Raw genomic sequence first — 26,694 nt, 5'->3', positions numbered from 1 at the left:
TCTAATCTTTGCACCATGTGTGAACTGCTGGTATGTGGCTCCCTGAAATGGGAAGGTGCTGCGAGGACCAATTATCTGTAGTGACAGAAGTATGATGGTAGGGTGGTAATGGTGTGTGTGTGTCACCTTGTCAGTGGGCAGACAGCCCCTGTATCTTTAGGCACAGCCAAGCTGTCTCAATCTCAAACTTGGTTAGGCATACTTGTATAGAAAACCATAGATGTCCAGTAAAACTAAAGGAAAGATGCATGGTGTTTAATCATCTGTAAGCAATACATATGCAAGATACATGTCCATAAAGCTAAGTGTTACTACTGTACATGTTCATTCTGTAAATGGATTTAGGCCCAAGTTGGGCTGTGGGAATAGCTTCCTTAACAAGCTGTGAATGGTGAAGGTTTGATGGTAGAGAGATAAGCTATAGGCTTGGCTATATGGATGCTGCTGGCTGGTTGACAGATAATTGGAGACCCTCTACCTCTCAGCCACCCAGCCAGGCTAGCTGCTGGCCCAGTTTTCACAGAAGTAGCTTGAGTGGAACTTTCCTGTGACTCTGCATGCTTCAGTTGAGAACAGTCAAATCAATTCATTTCACATTCCTCTGTGGCAGGCTGGCTTGAAGAAATGTCAGAGTTTTGATACATTCTCATTTGGCTAAGCCCGGTGATGGATCACTCAGCTGACAGAACACTCTTGATAAGGTAGATTTCCTCAGTTTCCATGGTGAATACCATATGTGGACCAATGAGAGGGTAGAGAGGTGGTGGTTTGGGGAAAGGTGTTGACTTATGGGAAGTCCCGGGAGTTGGCCTTAATTTTACATATACATGAGACCTTGTGTGAGACCATTTTTTTTAGCCTTGGAGCAGACATAGCCTGTAAAAATAAGCAAGTTACTTTAGACTTTGGCAGAGTAGTTAGAGTGTAGGCTGACCTTTGTCATGAAGATGTTACCTTGACCTAGAAGTGTGTGCTGAAACTGCGCCACCACGAAGTTACCATTGGGGTGTCCCTATGTTCTGGTGTTTGAGAGCTGCAAAGGTCAATGTTAGGACAACGGAATCAGGTAATGTGATCCTGGTTATGAGGGAAGAGTGTGCCATCTGAGACCTCGGCAATCCTACACCTCAGATATCTGATACTTGTCAGCCTCTAGGTGTGGAAACTTTGCTCCCCATCATCTTCCCTCTCAGGCCGCCCACAGAAGAGACACCTGGTGGATGACCTCAGCATTTCCTCAGGTGCATTACTCTTCTTGGTATAGTTGGAGAAGTTGATGTTGCATGTGGTGAACATTTTTCTAGCTGTGCTGATTTCTGCTGTCATTTGGTGAGCGTTCCTGAGATACAGTATTAAGGTGGTGCGTTAGGGTCGGTTCAGTAACAGGTGTAGAGTGTCTGCTGTGGGTACATGTACCACGCATATGGCAGTAGCTGCTGAGGGGAGTGCGGTTAGCAAGCCGTCCCTCACAGGTGCACCAGTGTTACTGTGTGGGGATTAATCAGGGCTGTTAGAGTGAGTGATTCAGCGCAGGGCAATTTGCTTGTTTTCCTGAACGGAACTGTAACCTGAGCATAGAGGCAGCCTAGGTGTAGTGAGTATATCCTGACTGGTCTAAATGAGTCCACTCAGTCGCTGTAATGAGCGAGGGAGACTTGGGAACTTCGACACTTGTTCAGATTGCTTCCCCATCACAAGCTTGTCCACCTTTGTCCCTGGCTGTGGGACCCATTCATGATGACCTACACGGGTAAGGTGGTCAGAATTGTCTTGGAAATCTGCCAGCAAGCACCTCTAGCGTATCTTAGTTAGGTAGGTGCACGTTAACATTGCTCTCAGGTTTATTAATACCATTCAGGTGTAGACAGGTAATATGCCACGTAGGTAGAGTGGAATCCTGTGTGATCGCTGCCAAATTGAGATTTGGTCCTGTGGCCATGCCACTGTCTGCATATATCTGTTAACTCATTGGGACACAATAGCTGTCGTCGATATATTATAGTGGATTTATGTACTTCAGGGCCTCTTTTCATTTGTCAGTATTGTAATACAATAATTAATGGAGGTTGTCACTGGTTGGGAAGGAGTAGTCCCCCCTGATTTTTGGCTTTGCTGTTCCAGGTAATCTCCCCTTGTTTTTCAGGCAGTCTTGTTAAATGTAAGTTACAATAAGTAGTTTGAAATTTTCAAGCATTATGTTGAGTTTGACATAAACATAATAGGTTGTTATCTATTTCCAGTGGAGAATGAAGACAACATGGGAGAAACTACAACTCTAGGGACTGACGGAAAGGGCGACTTAAAAACAGATTGTACCAGTGTCAAAACCGAACAACATTGCCACGATGATAAGGAAAACTGTAATCATGACACAAACCAGTCCCGATCTGAGGAACAAAACAACAACAATAACTCATCTCAACTTAAAATCAAAGTCGAGGACAGCAATCAGTCGTCAACAAGTAAGAAGGGGTTTTTTTTGTATATTATTGAATCAAATTAACAAAGAAAAAAAAAATTTGAAACTTCCTTTGTTGAAACATTTTTCATTTGTCCTCTCTGGTGAATTTCTGAACAAGTCCTGTGCTATTTTGTAGCTGTACCTGGCCCTGTGAAGGAAGGAGAGACTCCCGTGAAGTGTGAGGAAGATAAGATAAAGGAACTGTTAGAGAGAGGAGATACGGCTGTGATATTCCCCGAACCTGTGAGTGACCATGAGGATGACAATGGCAGTCACACTGGAGGTACAATTTTTTCTCTTTTTCTTTGTATACACGTAACCTACCTATTTTGTTCATTCTTTATCTTTGCCTAATAGTTGAACAGTCTGTACAATGAAGTGTTAACAACATGTTCTATATCAGCACATGTGTGGCTTTAAATAGGAGCATCAGTATATTATAGTTTCCAGGCCATTCCCACAGTTGTAAGTAAACTGATGTGATATGTGGTACTATATATATGTTGGGTGTTTGTGTTAAAAGAAAAAAATATTTATAGTTGTGAATAGTATGATGTGTGATACAGTGCTGCTGAGAATAGAAATATTAGTTCATTGAACTATACTAAAATTTCTTTTCAGATTCAGTAAGTAACACTGACGATGAGGTGTGCCTGAAGTGTGCTCACTGTCAGCAAGGCTTCTCCCGCATCAACCTGCTGAGAGATCACATGAAAACGTATCATGCTGACAAACCTATCAAGTACTCATGCCCCAAGTGTGACGAGAGCTTTGTGCTCAAATCTCAGCTGGACAAGCACTTAGCGTGCCATTCCCCGACGTCCCAGCTCTGTCGAGTCTGCCACAAGAGCTTTGCCAACGTCTACCGCCTCCAGAGGCACATGATCAGCCATGACGAGAGCACAGACTTGCGAAAGTTCAAATGCCCTGAATGTGGCAAGGCTTTCAAGTTCAAACATCATTTGAAGGAGCACATTCGCATCCACAGCGGGGAGAAACCATTTGAATGTTCAAATTGCGGAAAGCGCTTCAGTCATTCTGGCTCCTACAGCAGTCATATGACATCCAAAAAGTGCTGGGTAATGAACATGAAAGGGCGACGCGTGGACCGCAATGGAAACATGGAATCTATATCGTATGCAAACAGTCCCAAACAGCAAGCAGCCATCACCAGCACGGAGCTCCCAATACAGACTAGCTTTGCCACCCAGTTTGTTCACTTTGACCCGCGGAACCCGACATCAGCTGTCCCTGCCTACTTTTCACCCTCCCTGAATGGGAGTTTCATTCCCTACACCGTGTACTCCCCCAAACAACCCCCCAGCTCAGTCATCTACACCCCAACCCCTAACGGAGGACTGCCCCAGTCCCAGCTCTCCCCCGATAAAAAAACAGATCTCATTCCATCTCTTGCTGATAAAAAACTTGCTGAAGCTATCCGCAAGGAAATTGCCTTGGTGTGCTCTGCAGAGAGTGTACGTGTGGTGGAGAAACTCAAGTCCAGCTCGGAAGCTGTGTCCCCGGATAGCAGCGGTGTGAAGGAAGATCGTGACACTGGCAGTCCAGACAGAACGGAAGGGGACCCCACAGAGAACCAGTGCAAACACTGTCACTCTACCTTCAAAAGTCCCGTAGACCTGCATCAGCATGAGCGCTATCTATGCAAATTAAACAAAGATATCATCCACCGAGTTAGCCAGATTGAAAGCGGACTAAACTCCCCAAGCAGTACGACATCATCAGACTTCAGCAAGGTTGATACGTCCAACGGCAGTATAGATGGCGTGACTGATGATGAAGATGCAGTTGACTCAAAGGAGGAGAGTTTAGAGAACAGAAAACTGCGCATGCGCTCTATGATCACTGATGAGCAGCTGCAAGTGCTTAAAGCTCATTACCAAGTAAATCCCCGACCAAGAAAATTTGAACTTATCCGCATTGGCAATGAGATAGGGTTTCCAAAACGTGTTGTTCAGGTATGGTTTCAAAACATGAGAGCTCGGGACAGGAAGAAGGGCAAGAATGTGCCGTACTTCCCATCCATGGCCCGCTTTAAGCGCCAAGAGGAAGGAAGTGTGACACCTAGCAAAGTGCCCTCACCCTACATCCCAGTCGTTCCTCAGCCTTACAACGGTTCTATGCACCCAGCTACGAGTGTTGTTCTCTCCACTGCTGGAAGTTTCCCTGTACAGGACCAGAGCAAGACGAACGGGAAATATGTCCAGCCAGCCACACATTCTTCACCCAAGCCTTATTGCCCATCACGTCAGCAGGATGAGCCCCTGGACCTGACAGTCAAGAGGAGTCCGCCCCAAGCCCACGGGGGCTCTCGCTCCCGAAGCCAGACCTCCTCCCCACCCTCCGTGTCAGAAAGCGAGGGAGAGGTCCTCAACCTCAGTCAGAAGCCCTCCTCCAGCTTCAGAGAGCTGCCCCTGAACGTCCCAGTGCCCAGGCCACGGACGGAAACCGGCTTCCAGAACTCCGCCATCTACAAGTACATGCAGCAGGAGGGAATGATCATCAACCGTCCCGGCACTCTGCCCAGCTCCATGTCCAATGGCAACATTCCTAGAACCAGCCCCATCCTAACCAGTTGTGGCCTCGTCCCCAAGTCCGAAATTCATCAGGGCTCCCCTCAACGTCTCTCCTCAACCACGGGAGAGGAAGGTGAGGAGGACCGTGTGACCGCGTCGGAGACGTACCGAGACGATGACACAGACACGCAGGGGGAGCTGGTGATTGATGAACGGACCAATGAAAACACAGACGACTCTGAGTGCGAGGAGCGATTGCGAAACCGAATGGATGAAGATGACAGGAGTGGGCTGGATGAGGAGGACAGCGAGGAAGATAGCGAAGAGGATGAGGAAGGGGAGGAAGGAGCTCCTATGAACCACTCCCTCGATGGCACAGGCGACCCTGACCGCAAATCCAAACGCACTCGCAAGAAGTCGTGGCGGCAGGTAAAGGCAGGTTTTGAGCGTTTTTATTCATCCTCATCTTGTAGTTTTAGTGAACCTTTCCTCTCTGTTCCTGCTTGACCTTCTCTCTCATTCCCATCGCTAACATCATCGCACATCACATCGTCACAAGGGCATTTGTAGCAAGCCATGTCATTGAAAGTTTGTGATAATTAATGCATGTGTTGTCTACATTGTTTTACAGTTAAGTGTTTAATACCTGCTTATAAGAGTTTGCCCTACAGATTTGAAAATACAGTACAATTTTTCTTGGTTAAAATCATGCATTTGTGCTGTGTTGTAATGTTTAGACTTACGCGTTTTTGCACAGGTGGAGGCTGAAGAACTCCAGTTAGATTTTGAAGAAAGTTTGTCTGTTGATGAGGACCAGCCACACCGTAAGAAACGTCGGTCGTGGAAAAACCACAAAGTGGATGTAGAGGAAGGCATGTACGCCTGTGACCAGTGTGAAAAAATGTTCAGCAAGCAGAGTTCATTGGCACGACACAAATATGAACATTCTGGTAAGAATTTTTTTTCTGTATTTCATAATTTTTTGGCCTAGGTAAGCTGAGATCAGTTGTAGAATTTCACAGTTCATACAAGCAGAGTTTAACATGTTGTAAATAAGAAGGTGCTTTTGGCACTGGTTTAGGTTTGGGCAAGTTTAGGCTTCACCGGTTTGCCACTGTTTAGCGTTTAACCAGATATATTCCAGAAGCAGCTTTTTGGCACCTAATGCTCTCTGGTAAAACAACAGAATATTTCATTTGTTTCTTCTGGATTTTCATATCTACATATGTGAGAAGTTTCTGTAACTACAGTGTATTTGAATGATACCTTTGCTTTCTGTTGGCTCAGGAAAGAATCACACCAATTGATTTATGCATGTTGATTTTTTAGGGGCCAGACCATTTAATTGTGATGTGTGCAGCAAGGCATTCAAACACAAGCATCACCTAACAGAGCACAAACGCCTTCATAGTGGTGAGAAGCCATTCCAGTGCCGGAAGTGTGGCAAGAGGTTCAGCCACTCTGGGTCCTACAGCCAGCACATGAACCACCGTTACAAGTACTGTAAACCTAATGGGGGTGATGACTCTGACACCCTCGGGGAAGGGCCAGAGGTCAAACCTTGTGACAGAATGCTTGTTTTCGCCTAGATCCCGCTAGTAAGTTGTTGGCAAACATTGTTTGGACTGGTACAAGACAACAGTTGTATCTTGAATGTTATCAGATTTGCCTGTTGTGTACATATTATACATGTATGAAATTAAGGGCAGTAAACCTACGTATTTGTTACGATTTTTTTGTAAGACCTACAATGAACTGATTAATAGTTATTTCTGTTATTACCTTGATATTGTACTTATTTGTTTCTGAGCTGTTATCAATAACAGTTGCTCATTTATTTTAATAAGAAACATGCATTTTACTCGCAATAGCGTTTGTGACCCACCCATTCATATGATTTTAGACATAATGAGAGTTGATGATATTCTTGCATCTCATCAAGACTTGAGTAATAATATTTTGTGCTATTCTGTGGGTAGAAAACTTTACTTGTAAATGTACAGTATGTATACATATTGTACCAGATTGGGTTTACCAGTTGTTGAGAGCAATATTTTTCTTTATCTGATTTGGGTCACAATGATCCAGTTTATGTTTATGCATAATAATTACTTTTAAGTGAAGCCAATGTATTTTATTTAGAGAAAATGATATATTTTGGTAGAATAATGACATGTGGTCCCTTGCCATGACAGGTGTGTTCAGGTTAAATGTCTCCAGTCCCATGACAATGTTTTGTAGAGCTGGAACCAGTAGTGGGGAGGTTGTACATGTTCGCATGATATTTTATTTTATATTATTGTTAGTCAGTCACATAGATCTGAGTATTACGCTTTGGGGGCTGATGAGCATTACCGGCTAGCCTGTACCCCAGCCTTCCATGACAGGTGGAGTTAGGGATATTTGGTCAGTAGAGTACTTGCACTTTCAGTTTGTACATTGATAGAGCAGCACCAGGCTTAGTTATCCCCCTTTTTTTCGTTTGTGGTTTTATGACAAGCAATATGGCGTTTTAAGTATTTCTAGTCAAGAGAAATCCCTTTTTGTATGCAGTATTAATAGATCTCTTTTTGACATCCAATAGTCTATTTTGTTGTTGTAATGCCCCAACCTGTAGAATTGTACTGGTGGTAGTGAATCAGTTGTACAGGTGTAATGTCCGTGCGCTAGCTGCCTCAGTTCTGTAGTGTTCACATCGTACATGTATTAATCTTTTAGCAGAGACGACTTGGTCTGTCTCGACATCTCCTCTCAGTATTAGTGTACAAATCTAGCGCTGTATGCTTTGGGCCATATGGTGACACACTTACTTCCCTTTGTATTCTCATACCGCCAGCTGCCTGTTTTAGTGAGCCTCTTCTGTCCTGCAGTTTTGCTAAACTAAAAATAATTTCGGTAATACATCACCTTCCATTTTATATTTAACGAAAAGTTTCTTTTTTCATTAATACACCAAGATTGATGAAGTTGTAGATTATGTATTTGCCTCTCAGAAAACTTTTTTTATGAGATTATTTAATTTAATATCACCCTCAGTATTGATATTAGATCAGATCAGCTCTATTTACATTTATATTCATAGCCTTGTCTAGTCCAAGAGTCTATTTTGTTTTTCTATGCTAGTGATGATCTTGAGATTCTTGCCAGCATAATATCTAGTCTCAAACACTGTCTCAAGACATTTTTGCATGAATTTGTTGTTCATTTTAAACATTAACCAGATATCGTGGACTAAATCAAGTATATTTGGTATTTTTAATGTGTCAGTTAAGAGGTTTATGATGAGCTATATTGTTATGATATATCTATGTGGATGAGGTATTCTAGTCAATTGATACCGCAGAGGTGCCAGGGGAGATAACTCATGTGATCCCATCCTTGAGGCTAGTGTTCTGGTCCCGTCAGCCAGGCTCTTTAACATTTTGTTTCGTACTAATCTTTAAGCAACATTCCACAACGAGTGGAAATTCCAGGAAATCCATATTACAGAACATGCATAATATGTATCATTTGGATCACCAAACAACACATCTGTACTGATCATCATCTTTTCATGTCTCTTTTTAAAATGGGATAAATGCTTTATTCATGCGTGTCTTAGATATGTCTTGTGTCGATGTATAACGCCATCACTGTTTGGAAACAGACATGATTTTATAATCTGTATAGTCCATCCTAGTGTATTATGCAATATATATATACTTATATATGTCTGTGTGGTCTGACGTGTAAGTGTAAGACCTATGAGGGCTCATCATGAGTCATGTACAGCTGTACAGATGGTATGTAGCTTCTACTGTGTACTTTTTGTGGAATGTTTGACCTACGTCTTCCCCTGTTAAACCTCACCTGTTAACGGTTTGACACATGTTGGCTGATCGCTGCTCTCTCATCAGAGGTGCTTCCATGACATACCTCACAGGTAAGCTGTTCATCACCTGTGCAGGCTTTTCATCCTGATAGTTTTTAAAAAACTTTGAAGAAAACTGCTGTACAAAGAGTGTTCTGATAATTCTGTATGGTATTATTGGTGTTGTTACATGAACTTGTTAGATCTGACATCTACAATGACTTTTTTATATGTTAATTAGACTGTGCCAATGAGGTGTCTGACTGCACCCAGGATAACTGTAGTCATTGGAAAGAGTGCTAGTAAAATGTCCTCCTGGAGACATCCAGGTCTATGGTGTACATAAGGTGTATATGCTCAGGTTACTGACCCTGGTCAGAGGTTCACCACCCTGTTATTGGTGCTGAGTCACAACTATAGTTAACCATGTGTTGTACCAGACGTATCATGTGCCCTGTTCTATATCAACTGAGGGGGTGGGGGAATAGGAGGGGAGGGTGTGTGTGTGATTGTTCCTTATATGAGGGTGTGACAGTGGTGTATTTGTTGTGATATTTTGTGTGTATGTCAGAGGTGTACATTTGGCTTTTCTTAGACTCATGACTACAACATAGCAGAGGAAAATTTGAGAATAGCCAACCCATCATCTGACTTTCATGTGTGTGAGAAAGGCATGTTAAAAGATAAGATTGTCATTAATCTGGTGTGCTTTCTTGAGTGGATAAAACTGAAAGTGAAAATGTTGTTGTAGTTCATGTGGTGTAGATAGGTGATTTTGTACATGTATGTATTTTCTTCATTTTACTGATACCATATATGATATTATTTGATTTCCTGTGGGTATTGTTCCCTTGCCACACCAGGCAGAAGAAGGGACTATTCCGTGGACACTGTGCCAAAGCCTTGCCGCAAAAGGCCAGTAAGTTGTCCTGTCAGGCATGTTGATGTGGGGTCTGAGGCTATAGCCTCTTCCCCTCCAGTAGACTGGCTGCAGACACTGACAGCCTCTTGAGCAAACCTTGTCCTGTAGGTAGATGTAGATTTTAGAGTAGCCTCCCCTTGTAGATAGCTGTATGAATGGTGATATGTGACGTTAGCAAATAGATGGACACCAAACTTGGCCAGCCCACCTTCCTTGCTGGGTCCACCTGACAATACTCAGAAGACTCTGCGGGCTCCGTAGTTGATACCCTGTGAATTGTGAGAACAATCATTTGGTAGTTTTGTATATTGTAGTTGTAGAACCCCTGTCGACACGCACACAATGATATTGTACCATAGGCGCCTGGTGCTATAGTGTGAGAGACGTGCGAAAGATTCGTGTATGGAGTTGTGCTGTAATCCAGTTCTTCCTTACATACCAGTATTAATGTGCATGAACTTTACCAAAGTATTACATTGTAGTGTCACAAAGATAAAGCTCTTTGATCTTTAATACCTGTGCCAAAACTTTTACTCAGCTCCCTATTTTTGACTGGCTGTTTCGGCCAGTCGTTTGCCAATTTGAATGTGGTGCATTCGTTTGATCTAGACATAATTTTATCTTTGGCTCAGTGTTGCCTTTTGTTTTGTTAAGCAGTCTAGATTTTAAAATAAATGTTCCATCTATAATTTGTTGTCTTTGTCTAACCTCTCAATATTCAGGTATCCCATTATTATGTGTTAGTGTTAGATGTTTTGCATACCCACCAAATAAAATGTCTTCCACATTATTTACACTAATATGTAGTGTCTGTATGCCCAGTAATGAGAACGTCTTCCGTAATTTTGACACTTGTGTGCGTGTAGTGTATTTGCTTACCAGTTGATCACCTTGCCTTGCATGATATCCTCAAATAATGTTTGTGGTCTCATGTGTTTTATTATGCTAGTCTTCTGTGGTATCCTTTATATTGTATAAAGAGCCAGATGCTAATTTTATAGCTTTTTTTTTTTTGGTGCTAGCTAACCAAGGTTCATGATTTCAGTGCTTTAAAAGATTTGAAATGTTTTTTTTTTAAATAATGTTTTATATAGTTTGCCATCCAAAAAGATAGTGTTTTTGTTTACCCGCCAACTGTCTTCCAATCTTTATTTGAATCTTCCAATCACTATTCTGAAACATAGTGTTATCCCTACCCCATCACTGAATGTCTTCTAATGTTCACACTATTCTGAAGATAGTGTACTGACTATCATACCACCAAATGTCTTCCACTGTTTTACACTATTCTGAAGATAGTGCATTGACTATCATACCACCAAATGTCTTCCACTGTTTTACACTATTCTGAAGATAGTGTATTGACTATCATACCACCAAATGTCTTCCACTGTTTTACACTATTCTGAAGATAGTGCATTGACTATCATACCACCAAATGTCTTCCACTGTTTTACACTATTCTGAAGATAGTGCATTGACTATCATGCCACCAAATGTCTTCCACTGTTTTACACTATTCTGAAGATAGTGCATTGACTATCATGCCACCAAATGTCTTCCACTGTTTTACACTATTCTGAAGATAGTGTATTGACTATCATGCCACCAAATGTCTTCCACTGTTTTACACTATTCTGAAGATAGTGTACTGACTATCATACCGCCAAATGTCTTCCACTGTTTTACACTATTCTGAAGATAGTGCATTGACTATCATACCACCAAATGTCTTCCACTGTTTTACACTATTCTGAAGATAGTGCATTGACTATCATACCACCAAATGTCTTCCACTGTTTTACACTATTCTGAAGATAGTGTATTGACTATCATACCACCAAATGTCTTCCACTGTTTTACACTATTCTGAAGATAGTGTACTGACTATCATGCCACCAAATGTCTTCCACTGTTTTACACTATTCTGAAGATAGTGTATTGACTATCATACCACCAGATGTCTTCCACTGTTTTACACTATTCTGAAGATAGTGTACTGACTATCATGCCACCAAATGTCTTCCACTATGCTGAAGATAGTGCATTGACTATCATACCACCAAATGTCTTCCACTGTTTTACACTATTCTGAAGATAGTGTATTGACTATCATGCCAATACACTGCAGTCTTCCACTGTTTTACACTATTCTGAAGATAGTGTACTGACTATCATGCCACCAAATGTCTTCCACTGTTTTACACTATTCTGAAGATAGTGCATTGACTATCATACCACCAAATGTCTTCCACTGTTTTACACTATTCTGAAGATAGTGTATTGACTATCATACCACCAAATGTCTTCCACTGTTTTACACTATTCTGAAAGATGGTGTAGTTACTTCCCCCCACAACTTCAGGTCTTCCAAAGCTTTATGCTGTTTTGAAGTGTAGTGCATTTGCTGCCCCATCAAAAATGTCTTCTAATGTTTACACAATTCTGAAGATAGTGTATCTACTGTCCCACCACTAAATGTCTTCCAGTGTTATTTGCTGTCCAACCACTGAATGTCTTCCAGTGTTATTTGCTGTCCCACCACTGAATGTCTTCCAGTGTTATTTGCTGTCCCACCACTGAATGTCTTCCAGTGTTATTTGCTGTCCCACCTCTTAATGTCTTAAAAATGTATTTGTTGTTCATCACTGAATGTATTCCCCTGCATTATACTGTTATTTGCTGCCCCACCAGATGTTTTCTGCAACTAACTTTCCCTTTAAATTTACCGGTCTTCTCTATCAGTATTTCTGTGTGCCAAAAGCTATTAGAGTATTCATCTTCAGTAAGCCACTTGTTAACCATGAACACATTTTTGTCAGAACGATCTTCCCACCGATTTATGTATTTGTGCAAATGTTTTTATAAAGCTGTATTTGTGTGAATGTTTGTATAAAGCTGTATTTGTCTTCCAATGAGTGTTTTTTGAAGGATGTGAATGCACTTGTCTTCTAGTATGTGCCAAACTTGCTCCACACACACACATGCTACTATTACTGTATAGAAAGTGTGTGTGTGAACAACACTGAAGTCTTCCAGAGTGAAAGTGAAAGTGGGAAGGGGTTGTTGGTATGGTTACAGGTCACAATGTGTCTGGTATTAACGAAAACATGGTTAACTGACAACAAAAATCCACAAGCTTCCAAAATGTATTATAAAACTTCCATGTACTATACTTTGTGTAAGGAGTGTCGTAGAGTAGTTTTGTTATGGTAGGTGTTTTCTTGTATAGCTCTGTACAATCCTGTTCTAAGTCACAAACAGCTACTCAGCCAAAGTTGCCCAATGGTGTTTGTACTGTACAGCATGGACAGTTAGCCGGGCTAGCTCACCGTTTGTCCCACTGTTGTTCATTAGTCATACACAGGTACCATACCCACCTGTGCTGTCACATGCTACCCACTGTCAGCTGTATACAAATTTGCATGTTTAGATTTTGTTTACTGTGTATGGAAATGTACTTTCTGTTTTGGAATACTCTAGTTGTTGCATTGTAAGTCTGCATAAGGTTTGATTTAGAAAGTACATGTATAATGTAATCTTGTACAATATGTTCTCTCTATGTTGCATGCCCACCTTTAATGTATTGTAATTTGTTATATATCTGGCTTCCATGACCAGGGGAGATTACTCTGTTTAGGTTATTGGGCTGTCATTTGTAATCACACATATAAGTCATTTTTATTGTATCGAAGGTTATATTGTATGACCAGCTACAGCCCAGATCAGCCTACACAGAGTTGTAGTAAATTGTTATTAATGTCTTACGAAATCCAGCCTCTCCCATTTGTCAATCATTGTAGATAAGCTCGAGGTGACATTTGCTCATCCATAACTTCCATATGCTGTGTGTAAGGATGCAGCAAGTCAGTTGTCGTATACAAAGACTTCCATCATCTGTTGTTTAGAGCTACATGTATCAAACTGACCTTCATTAAGGCAGTTGGTTAAATAAACTTTGATATGCAATCCATTCTTATGTCTTATCCACCTTTTATATGGTTTTCTCTGTGACCTTTCATCTCAAGTAGGATTGAGCTGTGTTCAAGATCTTTCGTATCAAAGAATTCAACTAGTTGAATGAAAATAGATCATGCTACATTTCATACGGCACATTTATATGGTGCGGATGGTGAAAATGTGCAAATCACATGAAATAGCACTTGTCCTATTTCCATTCTGCAACCTTAATGAGTGGAGGATGAATCAGTTTATGATTTATGTCTTCATTTGGTTGGTTTTTCATGAATTACTGAAGAATATTTCACTTATTTGACGGCAGCCACCATTATGGTGGGAGGAAACAAAGCAGAGCCCAGGGGAAACCCTCAGCCATCTGCTGGTTGCTGGCATATATCACTTGTCTGATAATAGTGTGGTGCGTAAAGGAAATGAGACGGGGTCCAATAGCAACTACAACACTTCAGCCATGTTCTGATGTAATGCTGCTATTAAACCAGCGAGACCTGGCTGATGGCTAGTTATCTACAGGCTACTTCACCCCCAAAATTTATTAATATTAATCAGTATATATTGTAATTTAGACACTGAAACAACTATCTCAAGACCCGTGAAAATATTAGTTCAAATGAAACTCAGACTCTGGGTATAGAGCCAAATCGCTCTTCAATTTGACTTACCAAGCTGGGCAGGATATGGTTTGCTTTTAAAACATGGACTGATCAAAAAATGAAAAATTCCACCTTTCAGTAAGGTCTTCTATGAGAAGGATTATTTGCAGCATGCCTGTGGACTCTAACAAGCAAACTGTTCGCAACTGGCTTGGTATCTCACTTGGCAGAGCAGCTGGGGGTGGGGCTAGATATCAGGTCATGAATTTGAGTATCGATCAAACTGCCATTGAAGTATCATGCTGAAGACACCATGACACATTACCCGGTTACATTATACTAACAGTGGGCCAACCAGCCCTGTTGCCAAGCTCTAACCTCTTAGCGTCAAGCGAGGCAGCAACTGGTACTATTTTTAAAGTCTTTGGTATGACCTGACCCAGATTTGATCCCAGGTCTCGCGACTTCGAGGCGGACACCATTAAGCCACCGAAGTGGTTTTAACTCGCTTAATGAAGCATAATATTGTGCGGATTGTCCAGGGTTTCCAAGCTCAGTTTCCTCCCACTGATGTATTAGTTAAATATTCTTGAGTACTGCATACAACACCAATCAAATAAATAAGTAAAACATAATAGATCATGACCATCATAATAATTTATGAGGACTGTGAAGGCTTGTTACAGAACACACAACAGTGTTTATGTAAGTACATGTACACCTGGATGAAGCTCTCATAATAAAGGCACAAAAACACGACTAAATCAATATGTGCTCTACAAAATGTTGTCATATTCTGTTTTGTTAATCACAGTCAACATACCTATATAAAAACGTTATTTACATAACCTAACAATTTACATTTAACAAAAGATTTTATATCTATTTTTGAGCTTTCCACATACATGTAACATACATAGCATACGTTTGATACATGTACAAATGCATTTTCCATAAAAAAAAAAAAACAACAGGCCTTAAATTGCACAACCTATAAAAAAAAATGCAAATCCTGTACTTCACTCTAAATCCTGGAGGACTAAAATTAACATTTTTAAATGAAATATTTTCATTTACAATCTCTTTTCAGTATAAGTTATAAATATATGTCATTTATTCACGCTTAAACAAATACAGCCATAAAGTTTTTAAAAAACAAACAATGTTCATCTAACACATAATAACAATTTTACCACATTAAATGCACTGCATCGCAACTGTTAGCCATATCAGTTAAATCTCACAAATTTTCATGTTGCCTCAAGGGCGTAGATCAAGATCACAGATCATCACACCTGTCATGACTTGTACACCTAGACAGTTTACATGTTCACGTGTCTGTGCCAGCTGGCATGAACGGCACAATAGGGATCATAGAGATCGATATTTTAGGTTTGGGGGGTGGAGGACCCCGAAGTCCATACTCACTATCCAGCTCAGGTGATTTAATACGCAGATAAAACTTGAGTGAGGTAGGGAGACACAAGGAATTGATTACATCTGGTCCAAGCCGGCCAGGCCCTAAATTGTCCCTGATAACCTGACGACAACATCTCTGTAGAGACCAGGGTGTGCTCAGCTCCTTCATCAACCACTCCTTAAACGGTGGCCAGTAGTTAGACAGTTCCTCCATTCTTGTGGATGTCATCTGACTGTATGTGTAATGTGCATCAGCTGTCACTAACAGCTTTATCATCCTCAAACGACCATTGATAATTGTCTTGTCTAATGGTGTCTTTCCTTGAAGTAAAATTGATACAGTATACATTTATTTGAGACTGGATGAAGTATTTGTTGTAGAACAAATGAAAAGTTTAACTGATGAACTAAAGACTTTATTGTTCAACACTTCACTTCATCATCATAGCAAAATACAGTGCTGAAATATCAAGACAACATGAGTTTCATGTCTTTGAGAATATTGAGTATATTTCAGAAAAAGTGCCCAAAGTCAAGATGAACCAAGCCAAAGATATGCACACTGTACTGTTTAATATTTGAATTTAAGTTTTGAAATCAGTTTATTCAAAAAAGTTTAGGTGTTAAGTAGATTTTATAATGCAAAAAAATAACAGCATTAAAAAAACACAAATGATCAATCCGGTCACATTCAAAGTAATAAACAGATGCAATTCTTTTCTTTTTACCTTTTCTGTCCCTCCAGTTCACATCTGCTCCCTGCTGAATCAGATACAGCACCATGTCCAGGTTATGATTGTTCTCAACACAGGGATGCAAGGGAGTTAACCCAGCCTGATCAGCCTGGCAAAACATGCATTGCACAGATGTAATATTGAAAACAAAATACAATATCATAAAGTGTCAATTTCAATGGAGCTACATTACTTGGATAATCTGTACAGATGATATTCAACTCACTGGCAACAACAAACAGAAAATCATGGTCAAGGGGAGATAACCCCTACCTATGACTCATGTTTCATTCCTCCAAAACCAAAATGAGATGTGCTTAATGTCCATGTATATTTCCGCAAAGGATGTAAAAGCACTGAACCCTCGTGACACTTCACTGGATACAACAATGTAAGTAGAGACTGGTTGGTAAACGACCCAGAAGCTAAGAGCCCTTACCTGATTGATGTTTGCCCCTGCCTTGATCAGCATGGATACAGCCGAGTGAATGTGCAGCTGGGCGGCCATCATTAATGGACTAGCACCTTGTTTGTTAGTTTTGTTCACATCACAACCAGCTGGATATTAAAACATGCAAAAACCAACAGAAATGTCCTTGAAAGAAAATCATTAACTACATGTACAGACTCGATTTTCCAAGTTGAGCCCAATATTTAAACTTGAATAGTGTATCAGATAAATTTGGGGAAGTGTTTTTAATCCATAACTATTTGTATTTATGTCTTACCTTGAAGATTTTGAGAACAAAACAGATTGCATCTGATTTCACATGCTCAGAATATACATTATCTTTTAACAAGGAGTAGCTACTTCAAAATGATAGTACTTTTTTAATTTCTAAATTTGGCAAAATGCAGAAAATTTACCATCTGTTTCAGGTTTATCCACAATATTTTTCACACATTTTTATGACTACATACCTTGTATTAGGCACTGGATAAACCTTGTGTCTTTCCCTGTGAAGATTGTGGACATGTACAGGACTGTGCCACCCTTGATATCGGTCAGCTCGAGATCAATCCCAGCAGCTAGCAGACATCTGACCATTTCAATGTTGTTACTGACCACTGCCTCCATCACAGCAGTCTTCCCACTGGACGTCTGGACATTTACATCAGCTCCTGCACAGAAACAAGCTTTTGTATTGTATATATGCAGAAAAGAGCAGTAGAATGATTTCACTGTTTACTGTCACATACATTGTATATGACAACACAATAGTTATCTGAGGGACAGCGAAGCTTAACACAGCATCAACAATCCTCTAATGCCTTAAAATCACATGAGCTACATATAGATATAAGCCTTATGCATTTGAACTTCAATCAAAATAGTATTAGATTGTTGTAAGACTGCATTTGGCACTACCTTTACTCTGACAATCTTCCATACAAATTACTACTTACTCTTTCCCTAAACCAACAAGCACTAGTATTAAAATCACAGTGCATAAAACCTTCCCTCAACATCAGTTCATACTCCCCTGAACATCAGTGTTAAAATCAGTCAGCACTCACCTGCCTCTATTAGCCTCCTCACCACACCAACTCTACCACATGCCGTGGCAAAGTGAAGTGGTGTCTGGTTATTGCCTTCTACAGCATTCACATCTGCTCCATTTTCAAGCAAGAAATTTATCATCTGTAAGTGGATGAGCATGTGTGAAACAGCGGGTGTCAAAATGAGACAGAAGTAAATGTGTTCTTTTTTCTTTTGTTTTTGGGTGTATGTACTTAGGTTCTAGTCACTGATGTCTAAACAGCATCATATACTAGCCAGTCAAATTGATTGTTTCATTCACACTTTTATTTATCAGTACATGCATGCGTGAACTTGATCCACACATACAAATGCAGTAAATAACATAAATTCGTCAAAAATCTTATCTTAGGTTAGTAAAACAATTGTGGTGTTCAAGCATCATAGCTATGGCATTGTATTACCAATTTAAAAAATCGGATGAAAAAATGTCAAACAAAATACATGTACCTTCATAGAAGAATGTAGAACTGCGACATGCAAAGGGGAATAACTCTTCGTTAAAATGGGACGGTGCAGGGCTCTATCCTTCAATGTACATTTGCCACCTAAAACAAAAAACATGTTTTAAAAGTTCAAGTTTAATAGTTGCATGATATTCACCAGCAAAAATGCAGATGCCTACTGCTGAATGGAAAAATGGACTTAACTGGTACAAATATTGAAGCCTGCTGCCAGAAAATTGAAATAGATTAACCAAATTTCCTGACAAAAAGTTAAATGGTTGGAAGATTTATAGTGTTGAGCATCTTGCCTTCATGCAACACGTTTACATCCACTCCGCTGCGAATTTGACGTCCGACCATCTCCACATCATCATATCTCACTGCACGGAAAATTTCCAGTTCATCATCAGGGAAATGTATGCTAGCACTATTATGAATAGGCAATGCACTGCTCACCCTGAAAGCAACGAAAAAATAATACAAACAAACAATAACGATAAAATCAATTCAAACAATATTGTTGTTAATCAACTTAGTGCAAATGTAGTCAACAAGTTCAAGACTATGATCAAATGAAACATTTATGACCTTGGACATCCTGGCACACGTCATTTTACTTGCACCTACAAACTTCATTTGCACATACACAGGGGTGAAGATATTGTCTACATAACATGGATATTAATACAAAACCTTTCATCTGGACAACATAAACCAAAAGTAGGATTTTTAGACCTTCACTCTTCAAATATGTATGCTTTGCAAATTGTTCTGTTGTCCAACATGCTATAGTATAATTTCCAGTTACTCTCCCACATGTACTTCTCAGAATATCATTCATGGCTGTTCATTTACCTGTACCTTCCAATGTTTCACCTCACTGTCTACTTGACAGAAGTAGGCCTATGTGGTCTCAAACAGCACAACCAATTTATACCTTCATCATACATTTGTAGCTTTAAACTTACTCAAGATGTAGAAATTCTGCCATGGTGGAGGACTGAGCAAGACACTTGAAAGAGGTATCTTCTTTCTGCCTAGACCAGCATGTTGTGTACTATTTACAACTACATGCTGGTTGTAGCAGACCAAAAACTGTGAGTCAGATTTATAAATACTGGTAGTTTAATTATTTGTTTACATCATAAAGATCAATCTGTCAGGAAAGTAAAAATGCACAACGCCGGCGCTCGGCAAGGGAGTGACTATTTAAAGACACATGTGTTGGGCAAAGCCATGTACGGGATGTAATACAGAAACATGAATATTAAAACTAGGGGCTTTTTGACAAATATAGGCAGGTCAAATCCAGGTGAATGGTGAATGTCCATATATGGACAGGTGCAGACACCGCGATTTATGCTGGCGTATAAATTATACCTTTCATGTGCCCCTTCTGGAAACTCTTCGTCCGATGAAGGGTTCTCTGCCATCTTTATTCTGACATCAGTGACATTTCCTTACGACAAATGAAATTTGTTTAACCTATCTCCATCGGGCAGAAAATGCGTTCTCGTCGCCTTTGGATATGACAGACGGAAGTGCCACACAACAAGTGTATTATTTAATACGCGACAGTATATAGTTCCACTTATACATTTGTTGCCTTCAGTTGTCAACCTATAAGGAATGAAGTTTTTTTATACTGTTTAGAGGTTTTTCATGTATTTAATGTTTCATATCGAACCGCAAACTCTTTGAGCACTGAATCAACAGTGGATTAATATGGTAAGATCGAGTTCGAAAGTAGAACGTAGATGTCAGAGGTAAACACGTGGATGTGTTTACATTGAAGCTGTGATCAGTTTTAGTCACGAGCAGATACCATTTAAACTAAAAGTATGCACAGACAGCATTGTATGCGAAACAGAATAAATGATTAAACTACGCCTTAAAATGCCATGTCTAAGGAAAGACATATGTTGTTAATCTCAAACTCAATGTTTTGCGAATCTCATTGTCTCCCTTGAACGAGGGTTTTCTTCGTCGGAGGGAAGAACACTAGTTGGCGCCAATCGCATGAACAGGGCGGTAGGTATGTGGACCTGCGTTTTATTCGCTGCAGTTTTGCGTTCACCCAACATCAATAGATAACACAATTAATTTCATGTTGTTCAGGGATTGATATTATCTTCTTTTTATGTGCATGTACGAAAATCGACTGGACACTTTTTAAAACCTGGTTGGTTCGATGAAATAGCGGCAGATCAGCGCTCATTTATCACTAGACTGTAGGCAAGAGTGCACAGTCAACTTTTTCAACACTTCCTGATGTTATGCTGGTGTGATTGATGCCAGCATAACATGACAAGATGTCGAAGACGAACTGTGTCTATTCAACACTTGCAATAGAGGTCATTTTGAATATATAGGCTTTGCTTAAATTAGTCCTGTACAATAATAGTTCAGTTAAATTGAACATTGAGATCTATTTTCAACAATTTCTGATATTTTCCTGCCTCTGCGTTCAATTGTTCAGTTAAAAAATGCAGTAGGTCCATTCCACAAGACACTTTGTGGAACGAAGTGGGCTGTTAAATCTGCTGCAAATGGAAGTACACTGATTTATGGTGTGCATTGAAGACAATTGGACCTTTACTATCACTCTGGTACAAGTGAACATAAAGTCTGCCCCTGATGGATACTGGTGCATAGTTCACTCCGAGTAGCCATGTTGTAGAAGCCGTTATGAACTAGGCCAATCACTAGCTCTGCATGCGTCACATGACAGTTGGCTTTCAGGTCAAGAAAACTGTTAGCTCTTGACTGTCAGTGTATGTTCTTATAGTGGATAAACAGATATCGATGCAATAAATTTGATTTTTGCTCTCAGTTTAAGTGTTAAACTGATACATTTTGAACCACACATTTATAAGCAGGGAACTGAGACCAGCTGCCAGTGTCACAATGCATACGTGTTGGGCAGGATATTGAAAATAGACCTCAGCATTCAATTTAATTGAACTATTACCACTCCGGCAAGTGTAAATCCATTTCTGAGTCAAAATATTTTCTTCTCGCTCTCATCAAAATAACTTTGTGCTGTCATGGCAAGTTGGGTCTACTAAAATCTTGGAATGGCGCACCAAAAAGAAATCAAACTAACAAGAAGAGACCATACAACCAGTCCTAAATGACAACATTAGAGATGCTTTCATCAGCTATTATGGATGTAAAATAGAAAGAACACAATTTGCGCTGTCAGTGTCGCATGCACAACACAATTACAAAGAGAGAGAAGTCTCACACTTTATCAGATTTTCTGCATATAATTAGTCTGAAATGGAATGAAACTTGCAGGGGTGATGGAAAAGACTGATCTCCCCTCGTCAGAAATCAGAGTGTGCGGCTGTTTTGGAGTGGCTATAACAACTCACTTCGCTTCACTAAGCGCCTTGCGGAATGGACCTACCACATTTCTGAATTCAATGATTAAATGTTGAGGCAGGTAAATATCAGAAATTGTTGAAAATAGACTTTAACGTTCAATTTAATTGAACTAATCCAAAATTTGACATTCAGTTTCGCAAAATTTTGTTTGGCCAAGTGATCTAGATGGACTCGGTGTGCTATTTTGAAATTTGATGTTCATCACAACACTGATTCCATCTCTACCTCTCAAAATACATGGCACAATTTAATTTACTATCTTCGCCGATGAAACTAATTAGCTCGCTGCCCTGTGATCACATCTACTTGGTGGTACTGAGTGCCTGGCTGTCGACAGCAGTTTTGAGGTCACGTGTGGGTTTGAAAGGTAACTGAGTTTTGACATCCAACAGGGTTCGCACGGGGCCTTGAAAATCTTGAAAGTACTTGAATTTTATTTTGGTAGTTCAAGGACTGGAAAGAGCTTGAATTTGACAAGTTTTATGTGGAGGTCAGTGAAAGTAGGTCACGTGAAGAAAGTTATTCGGTGGTAAGAATCTCTGAATCAGCTGGCAACAGGCATGCACCTAAAGCGGGCGCCAGCGGTAGGTACATGGTCATAGTTTTGCAGCACTACAGACTTCTTTTTCTCCTCCAGGGGGCGCTAAGATCGCCATTTTTTTATTTGGCGGTAAGAACTTACACTGTAGTCATTGAGGGTGATTTGGTGCATGAAAAAAAGCACTAGAAATGCCAGGCAACTGTTTTAGCTACGAATGGCTGTAGTTCCCAGATTTCAAGGACTGGTTTGTGCGTGACGCCAGCACTGTCTGTCGGGCATACTGCTGATTGTGTCTCTGAAGTATAGATGTCTCCAGTATGCCAGTGGCGCAGTTAACAAACACGTGAGTTGTGCGGAAATATTTTAAGCTGCACTTTTTATTCTGACAGACAGTGGAAAATTTATAAGAATCAATGATGGGTTATCTGATTATCAATGATGTTTGCACCAACTGAAGGTTATGGCACCAACACACGGCTGTGTACCGGTTGAATGCCACTGCATGGCTGTACCACGCTTACCAAGTGACCTAAAAAAGTATTCAAGCTGCACCTGTTGTCGCAGTTTGTACGCGACAGTGGAGATTGTGATTGTCGTTTGAGGTACTTGAATTTGTATTTTAAGTACTTGAAAGTACTTAAAAAGTCCTTGAATTTTTTTGGCCATAGGGCGTGTGAACCATGATCCAAGAGATTATTATATTTCTTTTGCCATCTGTAAGCATAACTTAAATTGAGATTGCATTCATTGAGTTGAATTTCGGAATATATTTGAGAGTGGGGATGGATTTAATGTTTAATGTGAGAATTTTAAAACAGCATCTAGATGGACTCCTCCAAGGATGGTTCTAAACTTGGCAAAGTTAACGTCAGAGCTTTTTCCCTTTTAAAACCTGATGTGGTTACCTGCCCTTGTCAAATTTGTTAAGGCCGACTGTACAGCAGATTGCTTGAGAATCATCAAGGAATCTCAGGGCCCACGCGGCCTTAGAAATAACCGATCAGTGTTAAGCTCGCAGTAAATGGAGAGGTGAAAAGGTAAGGAACATGAGTGCCTGGAAACATGAGGTCAGGGAATTGTATTTCATGGGTAACTTTGGTCTCTTGACAAGCTGCCACGACAACTGCTGCATCAGGTTTTTAATAGAGTGCACGCTGACACTGGTTTGGGTTCATCCTTGACTGAACATAACAAACCTGTCAGAGCAATCTAGGACTAACATTTCTAGCCTGAGTTTTGAAGCTTGTAATGGTAAGAGGGGTCAATGACATCAACTCCCGTTATACATTTACAGTTACTGTGAAGCGGTTGCTATGGTGATGCACGTGGAGCTGCAGGCCACATGCAGCGCTTTAGGCTACCAAGAGGGGGATAAGTACGTGAAAGAACCAGATTGTCTTGGTAAGTTAAAATTTGGCAATTTAAGTGTTTCTTGCTAAAATTTTAAAATAAATGAATCAAGGGTAAATGCTTGTAAAAAAGTAATCTGAATATATTGGGACATAGCCAAGGCTTTATCAGGATAAAAATTAAAGGTTCTGATCCCAGTCTTTAATGGTGACATTGTGACTGTCAGGGGCTGAAGTTATGCCTGTCTATGACAGACCATTTTTTGGTGACAGGCAACTTTTCTTAACAGTCAATAAAATTCACCTGTGGCAGAGACAGATGGACTCAGTAAATTTACAATCATGTTTAAGTCAATACCCATGCATGTCTGTGTATGTGAAGCCTGTATATTTACTTGGCGTTCTCATAATTCAGATGTTATGGCAAGACTTCGTCATTTTCGGCCCGAACAAGTCAGCACTGTTGGGAGGTCATTTAGTGGACAAGACCGTCGTCAACGAACCTATCGTATTTGCGCTTTCAATTCCAAGACCAAACATACTTTGAACGTTGAAGAACGCACTTCAGTTATCATAACAGTGGCAAAATTAGATCTGCATGAAGCCACACTTTTCCTTTCACAGGAGTCCATAACTATGACGGAACGAACAGTGTCAACAAGTGCCATTCAACCTGAACGTAGAGCAGTGAATCAATCAAAAATTGAAGTGTCACGCATGACTTATTAATCTCTCACAATTATAGTCAGTGTGAGTTGCTGTCGGCCACCGTCAAATAAATAGATATTAAAAATGTGAAATTAATATTTATAGTCCTGCCCTCTTCCTATCGCCCCAAAGTGTACAGCTTTAGGACCGAATTACTAACTTTTCCTGCTCGAGAAGTACGCCTGGCGTCACAGGTAGAAAGGGGAGCAACTCGAAACACATATATAAATCTAAACGCGCATGTAAACAGACAGGATGCTTTTCCTCAGTTGTTTCTCTTGAATTTTAAGCCAGGCATATACAAGTACAGACTGAACTTGCACGAGTAAGTTTTGTTTTGCCGATTCTGACAGAATATTGAATAAAAGGAAAATGCTACTGAAACCAAATATTCTTGTAACACGGTGGACTCGTATGTCTTCGTTATGGTGGCAATGTTGACGGAAAATAATTTCGTCAAACTGAAATAAAATGTGGAAAATGCGACAATGGCGATAGGTATTACTAGCACAAAACGTACTTTCTAAAAGCCAGAATGATGGGGACAGGTGGATACATGTAGGTGACAGGTACAAAAAAAAAGTCTACCTGTCTCTGTGACAGGCAGTTTTTAAAAAACGTTTCTACCCCTGGACTGCGCAAAAATTTGAAAATGCAGCTCAAAATGATTCATTGTAAGAGGTTTCAGGTCTGTGAATGAAAGAAATTTATATGAAAACATATCTTTTTAATGGTAAACTATCATATTTTTTATTTAATTTACTTGTTAGTTTTAATACAGCTTTTTCAGTCTGGGCAGCCATTGGTTTGGGAGCCCAAACGTTTTCCAGAACCAAAGGGATTCTAGATACCACCCTGATAGCTACTGTCATTTAATTAAAGTTCATTTGAAAACCAAACGAGTATATTTTGTGATTTGCAAAGCCAGGACCTTTTAATATAATATATACACTAAATTGTGTTCATCATTTTGGTTTGAAACAGGTGACTTAGGGTTGGTAGATGGAAATGCTCTGCACATTTATCGAAAGTTGTGCAGGTAAAATTCTGAACCAGAACCAAGTACAACCGGGCAGCATTATGGTGGTAGGAAACTGGGCAGAACCCAGGGGAAACCCACGACCATCTGCAACTTGCTCAACCAAATTAATTTGCTTTTAATTTTAATCATAAATTAATGATGGTTTTAGCTTTTAACATATTAAATCATTGTCCTTTTTCAGAAACTGTGAAGGATTTGATTCGCTTTTTGAAGCGTGAAGATGAAACTTGTGACATCCGGCAACAACTGGGGCAGGCTCAGATTGTTCAGAATGACCTTATTCCATTGGTCAAACACTACAAGAAAGACAGAGCGCTCCAAGAATGTGTCATTAGGTACACATAAACATAGGCCATTATTACTAATTATCCAAATCAGAGCTGTTGTGTGTAAACCATGGTATATGAATGTAATGTTCGAATGTGGAAATATTTTCTCACCCACTTTCTTGGATGTGTATAGAATAGCTGATTAAATTGATACATGTTCTTTTTCTGACTTTCTGGGAATTCAAATATTCATTTATTTGATGAGTGTTTTGTGCTGTACTCAAGAATATTTCACTTATACGACGGCGGTCAGCATTATGGTGGGAGGAAACGAGAGCCCACAAGCATCTGCAGGTTGCTGGCAGACCTTCCCATATACGACCAGAGAGGAAGCATGAGCCAGACTTGAACTCACATCGACCACATTGGTGAGAGGCTCCTGGGTCATTGCGCCGTGCTGGTGTGCTAATCACTTTTGCAACAGGGAACCCCTGGGAATTCAAATAAACTATAGGAATTGTGGTTGAGCCTCGTTAGGTTTTACTTAACTATGGTTTAATTAGAGCATATATAAGCGTTTTTTTCCTGGTTCGTTATTTGTTACAGGAGCAACTTTTGGGTCCACCTTAATCAATTGACCAACATGACCATGTGTCTGTCGTCACAAACATAACAAATAATACATGTAAGGTCTATATGATTAATATTTTCCAGTATTTGAGAAGTGTATGGGTGTACGTATAATGGGTAATTTAAATGTTGCTCTGTGTTGATTGGATATTTTACTTCATGTTTGCAGGTTAATGGTGAACCTGACACAGCCCAGCATTCTGTGTTTTAACAACCATCTACCAGATGACAAAACAATCCGCAATCATTATCTTGAGGTGGAATTTCATTTACAAGGATATAAAGAGG

General features: G+C 40.1%; 3 protein-coding genes and 1 long non-coding RNA gene across 8 annotated transcripts in view; 2 read left to right on the top strand and 2 right to left on the bottom strand.

The window, feature by feature from the left end:
• LOC135461703 (uncharacterized) overlaps positions 1-1,076 on the bottom strand; it is a 44,823-nt gene extending 43,747 nt beyond the window's left edge. Inside the window, exon 1 of one of the 2 annotated variants that reach the window (XR_010443383.1) lies at positions 955-1,076. This is a non-coding gene — a long non-coding RNA (uncharacterized LOC135461703). Of the gene's footprint in view, positions 1-934 lie in introns of both variants that reach the window. The other variant, XR_010443382.1, reaches the window with a different exon arrangement.
• Positions 1-13,735, top strand: part of LOC135461701 (zinc finger E-box-binding homeobox 2-like) — a 60,566-nt gene extending 46,831 nt beyond the window's left edge. The window contains exons 1-6 of one of the 4 annotated variants that reach the window (XM_064738903.1): positions 1,016-1,066; positions 2,241-2,462; positions 2,598-2,744; positions 3,083-5,430; positions 5,753-5,945; positions 6,325-13,735. In XM_064738903.1, coding sequence (XP_064594973.1) covers positions 2,258-2,462; positions 2,598-2,744; positions 3,083-5,430; positions 5,753-5,945; positions 6,325-6,584 — 3,153 coding nt within the window. In that variant the 5' untranslated portion in view covers positions 1,016-1,066; positions 2,241-2,257 and the 3' untranslated portion in view covers positions 6,585-13,735. Of the gene's footprint in view, positions 1-1,015; positions 1,067-1,663; positions 1,751-2,240; positions 2,463-2,597; positions 2,745-3,082; positions 5,431-5,752; positions 5,946-6,324 lie in introns of those variants that run through there. The other 3 variants (XM_064738902.1, XM_064738901.1, XM_064738900.1) reach the window with 3 other exon arrangements.
• Positions 13,736-15,049: 1,314 nt separating this feature from the next.
• LOC135461605 (serine/threonine-protein phosphatase 6 regulatory ankyrin repeat subunit A-like) lies at positions 15,050-19,993 on the bottom strand. Its single transcript, XM_064738779.1, has 8 exons — positions 19,858-19,993; positions 18,786-18,934; positions 18,482-18,579; positions 18,010-18,133; positions 17,413-17,613; positions 16,931-17,049; positions 16,486-16,600; positions 15,050-16,078 (listed from the first exon to the last, which is right to left on the bottom strand). Exons 1-8 carry the CDS (start codon positions 19,908-19,910, stop codon positions 15,669-15,671), a joined length of 1,269 nt encoding a protein of 422 aa, XP_064594849.1. The 5' UTR covers positions 19,911-19,993; the 3' UTR covers positions 15,050-15,668.
• A 2,065-nt stretch (positions 19,994-22,058) lies between these two features.
• Positions 22,059-26,694, top strand: part of LOC135461691 (protein timeless homolog) — a 37,878-nt gene continuing 33,242 nt past the window's right edge. Inside the window, exons 1-4 of the mRNA XM_064738890.1 lie at positions 22,059-22,234; positions 23,703-23,809; positions 25,689-25,842; positions 26,576-26,693. Coding sequence (XP_064594960.1) covers positions 23,722-23,809; positions 25,689-25,842; positions 26,576-26,693 — 360 coding nt within the window. The 5' untranslated portion in view covers positions 22,059-22,234; positions 23,703-23,721. The remainder of the gene's footprint in view (positions 22,235-23,702; positions 23,810-25,688; positions 25,843-26,575; position 26,694) is intronic.

This window comes from Liolophura sinensis, chromosome 1 (assembly GCF_032854445.1).
Source record: "Liolophura sinensis isolate JHLJ2023 chromosome 1, CUHK_Ljap_v2, whole genome shotgun sequence".
In the NCBI taxonomy this organism is placed as follows: Eukaryota; Metazoa; Mollusca; class Polyplacophora; order Chitonida; family Chitonidae; genus Liolophura; species Liolophura sinensis.
Note: the sequence above shows the minus strand (reverse complement) of the source record. Positions and strands in the feature narration are given on the sequence as shown.